The 9899-nt window shown below is 34.5% G+C and overlaps 1 protein-coding gene across 1 annotated transcript; it reads left to right on the top strand.

The window, feature by feature from the left end:
- The first annotated feature begins 900 nt into the window (after positions 1 to 900).
- LOC118806342 lies at positions 901 to 9209 on the top strand. The gene is made up of 6 exons (XM_036567750.1): positions 901 to 980; positions 1189 to 1527; positions 3935 to 4051; positions 4473 to 4516; positions 4608 to 4709; positions 9087 to 9209. The coding sequence occupies exons 1-6, from the start codon at positions 911 to 913 to the stop codon at positions 9207 to 9209; spliced, it is 795 nt and encodes a 264-aa protein (XP_036423643.1). The 5' UTR covers positions 901 to 910.
- Positions 9210 to 9899: the final 690 nt, after the last annotated feature.

Here is a 9899-nt window from a genome sequence, read left to right as displayed (position 1 = left end):
AATATTCCTTATTATCCAAAAGGTCTCTGCATTTGGGTCTAACCACCCCTCCCCAGCCATCCTGTGACAGTTTCATTTGGGTATGGAAATGTTCTTTTCCACGGGGGTATAAATATGAGGTGAAACAGCTGTCAAATGCCATACACATTGAGGAGGACGTTTAGCAAGGCTAAAATTTCTCCAGAGTTCATGTTTTCACCTTTGCAGAAGATGGTAGCATTTTGGGGTCATTAAGTCTTCAAAACTACAAGAGGTGATCTCCAACTTAACCAAAGGTACTAATAATTATGGAGTGGACTGTTTCTTATAATTAGACTTGAATCATTCTAAACAAGGAAGCCAGAAGGGGAGGAGGGCCTTGTGACATTCGCCAGCGAAAGAGATTCATCTCTTGAGCTCAGCATGCTAATGCAGTTTGCTGCTTTGGTCAGAAGGTTCCTTTCTAAGTTACTTCAAATAAGCAAAGCAGCTTATGATGATGATGATGGCTCCACTGCGGATTGTCATTTTATCTCTCTGCATAATATGTAAGTTATGAATTCTTTTCAAAAGTGTCAGATATTAAAATGCAATTAGATTCTTATATAACTTCTGTTGCTGAAATGTCACCCATTGTTTTGCTTATTGCTTATAATTGATTTCATGTCATTTTATAGGTCTTGTTGAAGCTGTGGATCTTAATGAGAGATCGTTTGTCTCAGTTAAGGCTGGAGAAAGTGCTACTCTGTCTTGCGAAGTTGAAAAGTCTGATAGAAACGTTAAGGTTTGGTACAAACAACAACTGTGGCAGAAACCTAAAAAAGTTGTATCAAAGTTAGACAACAGATCTCCCATTTTAAATAATTCAAGATTCAGTGTAAATGAAGATTTTTCTCTGACTGTTAAGGCAGTCTCCAAAGATGATGAAGGAATGTACTTCTGTGGACAAAGTGATGGAAAAATATTTACATTTTCTAATCTCATAGTCTTAGCTGTGACAGGTAATCACATTACAGTTTTAACATATTAACTCATTCAAAACTTTTCACAATTTAGTTTTACAAAGTTAGCATCATATTAGATTGTATATATTGCATTTAGAATGAGCTTTTTGGTTAATGTCTTACATAATAAATTATTAATATCATTATCATGTTTAATCATGAGACAGTGCAGCTGTAAACAAGATGTCTTTATTAAATTGAACAGATCATCTTCAGTTAAACTTGTCGGTGGTCCAAACTCCAGTATCAGGTACAGTTTCTCCAGGACAGTCAGTGACTCTGCAGTGCACGGTCCTCTCTGACACTGAAGCAGAAGATCTCCGAGTGCTCTGGCTCAGAGCTGCTGCAGGACAATCCTTTCCTGAAATCATTTACACTCATCAGAACAGCAGCAGCCGTCAGTGTGAGATCAGCTCTTCTTCAAGCTGCTCTCTGTACAAGTTATCTAAGAACATCCTCAACCAGCACCACACTGGAACTTACTACTGCGCTGTGGCTGCTTGTGGGAAGATCGTTGTTGGGAATGGAACAGCAGTAGAGCTGAGTAAGCAATATTTAAGAAGTTTAAAGTTATTGGTCATTGATCATTTGTGTGATTGACATAGAATAACTGACAGTATTCTTCAGCTATAACGACTGAATAAATTATGGCATCATTTAACAATCTTTAAGAACCTGAGAAAATTACGTTAAAAACAGCTAAAGTACTGACAAGTAATTAATGATGCCTTAGTGCCTTAGAACTGTTGTTTAAATGTATTCATAACACATAAGGTCTTCCGTGAAGTAGTTATTAATAATAATTTATTTTGAATGCTCCTCTTTTAGATGAAGTAAACACTCAACATTCTCTTAGTAACACTATTAACAATATATCAGTGATGTAGCAGCAGTGAATACATTCTGCAGATTATCAACAGATTTAATTAACCGTGTGGATAAAATTTGCTTATAATAAAATATAAGTTAGGATTAGGGCAGGGTGAGGGCTAGGATTAGGTTTTGGGTAAGGGTTAAGGTTAGGGTTAGGATTGGGGCCAGAGTGAGGGTTAGGATTAGGTTTTGGGTTGAGGTTAAGGTTAGGATTAGGGCAGGGTGAGGGCTAGGATTAGGTTTTGGGTTGAGGTTAAGGTTAGGATTAGGGCAGGGTGAGGGCTAGGATTAGGTTTTGGATTGAGGTTAAGGTTAGGATTAGGGCCAGGGTGAGGGTTAGGTTGTGGGTAAGGTTAGGTTTTGCGTAATAGAAGTAACATATTAACAATACATCTACTTAATGTAAGTAATGCATCAACAGAACATCTACAAGATATTTACTTTAGTGTATTCAGATGCTTCACTACTGCTACTTCACCGATACGTTGTTGATGTGTTACTGATAATCTGTTAAGAGTTTATTAATCAACTACAAAGTACCACTCAGAAAGAAGTATTACTTAGTTATTAACTGTTTGTTGACTATGGAATTAAACACTAATTGTTTGTAATACTTCAATTATAAGCCTATTTGTAATGTCTTTGTGACGCCTTAATTAAACAACATAAACACGTAAAATTTATCTGAATTCAATGAACAAATGCTGTAGTAAATAGTGACATTTATTTTCATGTCACAAACAACTGATGACTACTTTTACAGTGATTAGTAGATGATTGTATTTGAACATTAAAAGGAAATGCTTTATGTAACAGAATTGAACAGTCAAATCTGCTAAAGAAGGCATTCATCAGCTTTTAATATCAAATAAAATTGTTTATATAAGCTTGTTGAGTAGAAATGGCCTAAATCCACATGTATATTCTGTATGGTGGTTAAAGGAGGAGTTTATGAAAGTTTGTGAATTACATAAAGATAGTGTGCAAATTATAACATACATTTAAATGGTTTTAATTATTGAATTTGCAAGATCTAAAACAAGAGGAATATAATTATAATAACCACTGGCCTTGATAAAGAAGGATATTGATATTTCAAGTATGTTTGTAACTGAAAGATCACAATTAAATTATATTTTGCTCATTTGTCAACAGTTAATTATTCATTTATTAAACACTACATTAACACAAATAACTGTTATAACACATTTCTAAGCATGGTTACAAATATATTTCTACTGACTAGGTATTATTAATTGGTTGCTTATAGTTAATTAATTGTTAAGAAGCCTTAAAAATTGTTAAGAGATCTTAAAAATAAGTTTATCTGGGCAGTAAGTGTTCATTTGCTCAAAAAACAATGATTTTAGGATTAGTACAAACAATACTAATAGAGTAATTAGAGACTTTTATTGTGTTAATGTTTATATTTGTTATAATTCTAATTTGATATCAAATTCTTACTGGCAAAAGCACTTACTGTTCAGATAAAATTACAAATACCTTTGACGCCTTTTGCAGAGTTCTGTACTTTATTTGAGCATCACTCATATTTATATTATTCCATTATTTATACTTTACATTCCATGCTAATGTAGTGCTCAGAGGTGAAACAAGAACTGAGAAACCATACATATCAAAACATATTCAGGCATATAAAAGTACAAACTATGTTTAATTAGATTAAAAGTTTTTGTTCAGGGTGTGTAAGGTGGTGGTCAGTGGTGTGGTGACTAATGGGCAGTACTGGTTCTTGCACACACAAAGACAAAATTAGAGTTCTGGTCAGTTTGATTTAGAAATTTTATGAATTTGGTTGGATGTTTTATTAATTACAAAGAAATGTACACATAGAATTATCAAAGAATTATATCCACATAATTGAATATATCCATTTAATATAATAATTAATTTAATATAATAATATAGTAATTCAATTAAGACTTCAATTCAAATTCAATGTAAGTAACACTTGAATAAAATACAACTACTCCAAAATAATCTTTTGGCTAGATTTTTTTATGGCACAAATATATAGTATTTATTTATTTGTTAGTTTGTTTATTTATCTCTCTCAGAGGAGCCTGTGGATCTTGTGGTGATCTGTCTGGGAGCAGCTTTGGGAGTGTGTGTGGTTGTGATCTCTGCTCAAGCCTTTATAATCTATAAAAGGAGAAACAGTGACCACTGCGGTGGTGAGTGGAGGATTTTTACAATTTTAATTTGGATCTTGGAGCTTGCATTACTCATATAAAAAGATTCTGACCATAAGAAAAAGATCCTCAACCCACTGAGTTGTAAGAGATCCTAGACAGTGAGTTTGCCTCAGCTGAGTAAAGTGATCTGGATGAGCTGTAACGGATCAGGAGATCAGCTGATATGTGTTTTAAATGTCTTAAGCAAAACCTTATAGTTACTATGGAACTTGAAAGAGATTGACGGAATATGCTTTATTTAATGTAGAAATACTTCATACACTATACATTTTGTTTTAGGCATCAACTGGGTTTGTGCCACTACCTGTAAATGAAAATGTGGTAAAAATTGTAAAAATGTTCTTGGAAAAAAATGTTGCCTGATCCAATCATGATCCTGTATATGCTTTTTCCACCACAGTGAGAAAACAACAAGGATCAGCAGCAGAGAACACAACCAGTCAGGTAACACCTGTGTTCTGTAACACTTTCAGAAGATGCTGATACTGTTTAATCCACACAGAACTTACTGAACCTTTCGTGTTCTTTCTCACAGACTGCTGAGAGTCTGAATTATGCTCCCATCCATTTCAAAGAGAGCAAACCCAAAACTGGACGGGTGAAGAGAGAACAGCCTGAAGACATTGTGTACTCTCAAGTGAGAAGCTCTAATGCTAAAGCTCATCGTTCTTATCGCTAGATCTCTTTCCTTTAGTGAGCAGTAGTGAATTTTGGGGATGTTTTTATTTTACTGGGATATTCAGAGCTGCACATGATCTCCAGGTTAGTTTAGTGAGCTTTATGTTATTATTTCTCTTGATTTTGGACTGTGTGGGTGTTTGTTGTTTTTGATGATATTTGCCAGGATCTACAGTGAAGTGCTGTGCTTTGTTTAGGTCCCCACTTTGCTTAAAACTGGGTGAAAAATGTGCAGTTTAGTATGAAGTTTCAGTTCTCTAAAGGAGTTTGTGAGGACATTTTTAGAGTGAGTGTGGTCATTAAAGTATTTCAGTTTTTGCTGATGGTGTCTGATAATAGAAGTGTGTTGTATTTTTAAGGCCGTCTAAAGGTTTGACAGAAAAGTTATTTCAGATTTTGATGAGAATTTTCCCGTAATTTGTTCTTTTCCAGCACTGCTCAGTTATTAAACACAAAAATTACACTTCCTGCAACTTAAAATTCATTAAAATGGTATTTTTAGTATATACAGAAGAACAGAGCTGGTTACAGAGTACACTAAGTGTTATCAATCTCAATTGTTTTATTTTATTTATTTATTTTATTATTATGATTATGTCTACATGTTTCCTGACATAACATGTTTGGATATTCCACAAAGAACCCTTGATAACATACATGATAATTGCCATTTGCAAATGGCAAACTTAACACTTTCATTGAAATTTTATAAAGTATTAATATAAAATGACATCTTAATATTACATCATGTAATATAATGGATAATTTACTGTTAAGTCTCATCATCACAGATGTTTCACAAACTGCAGAGCCAAATTATTAAGCACAGGAAACCAAGAACATCTGAACTTTTATGGTAGTTTCAACCTGTTTATTTCTTTAATGCAGTGTCTTATTGTTGTTGCACCTGTTTTAGTAAAATCAACATGACACAGCACAGCTGCACTTTTTAGCAAGCCAACAAATATATGAGCATATGAGATTTTAGAGAATTTAGAGATTTTATTCCATGTTTTTGAGCATTTCTATTGGTCTATTCATTATGGAATTTTACAGAATGTAAAGGGCAGCTGTCATATTCAAATGATGTAGAAAACTACAAAATAGAGATGCATGATTTTTCTTTTTTTCACATATCTGGTGAAACTCTACTGTTTTAGGGTTGGGTTTAAGTGTAGAGTTAGTAAAAAATGGTGAATTTAATGGACATTTTGTTTAATGTGAGTCAAAGGTACCTACAAAGAAACTAAACTGTACTATTCAAATAAAGTGTTATCTGAAATCAATCTGTGATGAGAGGAGGGCCTCTAAATGAAGAAGCTCCTTTAAACCTTTATTCTGTTTTTTATATGGTTTCTCACCTGGTAGATGTATTGTATTGTGTGTATGTTTGATTGTGAGAGAACTGGGTGATTATAATCTTTCACACCTGCTAAACAGACGCAGGAGTTCACACTGATGGTGTCTGATAAGGTGAAGTGAAGTCTTCATGGAACTGTGTTGTTATTTTAAGATCAAGAAACAAAGAAGTTTAAAGGTCTGATAGGAAAGACATTTCAGACAGTGATGAGCTTTTTTCAGATGTATGAGGTCAGACTGATTGTGCCTGATATGGTGCATCATTCAAGGAAGTGTGGCTTTGATGAAAAGTTGTTTTTTAACCTTTTACTTTATTTATTTATTATTTTTTTAATGAAAGTTTCATCCTTCAGCCACCTGGTGAACTGAAACCTGTTCTAAAAGTTGTGTGATATTGAGTTTAAATGGATGATAAACTAATCATAAACACACAGTGTATCTATTTCCTTTTAAAATTACACAGAACATGTATAAAATGTATACTTTTTCACACACTGTAAAACTTTTGAATTTTCATTTACTATTAGATTGAGGCAACATATTAACTGTCTGCTTTAATAAAAGTTTCTTTAATAAGGTTTCTTTCTTAATGTTTTGTTTTTTTTTATTTTATCATAGTAATGATTTACTAATAATCTTGTGAAAAGTGTTCATATATATATATATATATATATATATATATATATATATATGGATTGAACATAGATATATTTTGAATGAAAGTTGCTGTTGAAGGGTTGAGGATGGCCAAGAAAAACTGTACATCAATAAATGGGCATTAACAAACTCCAGGTGGAGCTTAAAGGAAGGGAATTCTGATAAAGTGACCAGTATCTATACACAGTGATCCTGTGGACAGAGTGACCTGAGAGTGGCAGATATATGATGTGAAGAAACAGATGGGTGGATTTTCAATATATACATAATTTGACATGGTGCAGAAGAAGAGTCAGATGAGGCCATAACCTCTGTTTGAAAAATGCTCTTTTATTGAGAGCAAGGGAAAACAGTGCCACTTGAAAAGCAACTGAAAATTGAGGTAGGTCACTCCTAGCCCTACACTTCCCTCTGATGGTCACCAAACACAAACACACTCTCCCTAACTCTGAGCTAGACACAAAATAACAGAGTAAACACCAACACACACTGTAACTGAAGAACAACAACATAGCAACATTAAATAAGAATGTAAACAGTCTTCTTTTTTTTTAGTGAAAGGCTACAACACACACAAACCCAAAAGTCCCTCTCTGTCTAAACAAAACATTTTATGAATTATATTATTCATTTTTTTCATCTCAGTGTTCGATCCATGTACATCAATGTTCATTCAATATATATAAATTTTCATTCCATATATATCAAAGTTAATTCCATATATATCAAAGTTCATTCCATATATATAAATGTTCATTCCATATATCTCAGTAGAACATAGATTGATATATGTGGAACGAACATTGATATATATTGAATGAACTTTGATATATATGGAATTAACTTTGATATATATGGAATGAACATTGATATATATGGAATGAACTTTGATATATATAGAATGAACATTGATATATATGGAATGAAAATTTATATATATTGAATGAACATTGATGTACATGGATCGAACACTGAGATGAAAAAAATGAATAATATAATTCATAAAATGTTTTGTTTAGACAGAGAGGGACTTTTGGGGTTGTGTGTGTTGTAGCCTTGCACCCCACCCCCCTAACAGACTGTTTACATTGTTATTTAATGTTGCTATGTTGTAGTTCTTCAGTTACAGTGTGTGTATGTGGTTACTCTGTTATTTTGTGTCCAGCTCAGAGTTAGGGAGAGTGTGTTTGTGTTTACTGTGTTATGTTGTGTCCAGCTCAGAGTTAGGGAGAGTGTGCTTGTGTTTGGTGACCATCAGAAGAAAGAGTGGGGCTAGGAGTGACCTACCTCAATTTTGAGTTGCTTTTCAAATGGCACTGTTTTCCCTTGCTCTCAATAAAAGAGCATTTTTCAATTTATATCAAAGTTCATTCCATATATATCAACGTTTATTCCATATCAATGTTCATTAAATATTTCCTGTTTGGCTTGCCATAATATATATATATATATATATATATATATATATATATATATATATATATATATATTTACAATGGTTCTATAGGTTTTATAAATGAAATAATGAAAGGAACCATTTATTTCCAAGAAAAGAATTATGCAAATAATTTGATAGCATTTGGAATACCTTCAGTGCTGCCCTGCTGAAAAGACGACTTTTGGGTAATTCCTTAAACACACACAACAAATAGATTAGCTAACAGCTGTAGTCCTGCAGTTCCAACATTACGACTGTAGATGTCTCTAAACCTCAACATCTGTAGATGATATATAGAGGACCATCAAAAACACAGTGTGAACCAAATAATTTCTGGTTGTCTTCCACAAAGCAGGTGAGGCTCCAGCGGCCCTGATCATTAATAATTAGGAAGAGGAAATTATGAACGGCTTCAAGTTTCTCTAAAATTGGAGGAGAATGTAATTCTAACCTTTTATGTCTTGATGCAGGTAAAGTTACAAAGCTATGACAGAAAATCTGCTCACTTTTGCCATTTAAAATCTAATAGTCATGGTACAAATGAATGAGACAACCTTAAGCATTTTGAGGTTTTATTTGAACCCTTGCACTACCTTGAGGAATTCCATCCCAGACCTAATCTCTTTCTCTCCCATTCCACCAAAATGTGGCACACTGTGTGGAATTAATAAAAAAAAAAACATTTTTTTACTAACTGAAATTTAATCAGGAAGATATTTGCTGCTAACTGCTAACAAGGAGACACTGAAGCAAATGAAGTTTCGGTCTCTTCTCCAATGAAGTTGGTGTCATTGTCCTAAAGAAATTCTTGAGCAATGTGATAAATGGAATTGGAGGCCTTTGTCTTCAGGACATGTGTCCTTCTAACTGTGCCTTGAGTAGTTTCTGTGCTGTGGTGTATCAGTAATATTGAGGGATGTGCTGATCTTCACCTCCTGCCTCAGTAAAGGACCTGGCAGTAGTCTGGAGAAGGTCCTTCCACCTCAGCAGTTGAAGAATTTCTGAGAACCACTGACAGTGGTGGGTATTTGTGTGGGCAAGTCAGTTCTTCCAGGCTCAGCTCAAAAGTGATGTTATATGCTTGTTTATTTATCAGCATACTGAAACATGAAATGCTTCTGACCTGAGCAACTGAAGGACAGCAGTAGATCCAGAGCAGAGGATCGCTTTCTTTTTGGTGTGTGTGAACAGGGCACAGCTTTATTGTTGGTGTGTGTGAACAGGGCACAGCTTTATTGTAAATGGGTGTACATGTGTAATTAGCATAGAACTACTCAAGACTGGCTGTTCTCACCAACCTTGGAATCATTGGCTCGATGTGGCTTGAAGTCCTATCTGGAGGGGTGCTCTCATCAGGTAACATGGTGAGGGTCCACATCCTCTCCATGCAGGCTCTCCACTGGCATCCCACAAGGCTCGAGGCTGGGTCTTCCTCTCTTTTCACTTCACCCTTGTGCTCTTGGTGATGTATTATCCTCTCATTGTCTCTCCTACCATTGCTATGTTAATGACACACAACTAATGCTTTCCTTCCCACCTTCTGATATTCAGGTTTCCAGTTGCATCTCAGCATGTCTGACTGACATCTCTTCATGGAGGGCAGCTCATCATTTCAAACTCAGTCCTAGCAAGACTGAGCTGCTATTCATCCCTGGGAACTACAGATCCTCACCATGATCTTGCCATCTTATTCAA

This window comes from Colossoma macropomum, unplaced genomic scaffold (genome assembly GCF_904425465.1).
Source record: "Colossoma macropomum unplaced genomic scaffold, Colossoma_macropomum, whole genome shotgun sequence".
NCBI lineage: Eukaryota > Metazoa > Chordata > Actinopteri > Characiformes > Serrasalmidae > Colossoma > Colossoma macropomum.
The sequence above is the reverse complement of the archived record's forward strand: the minus strand, read 5'-3'. Positions and strand labels throughout refer to the sequence as shown.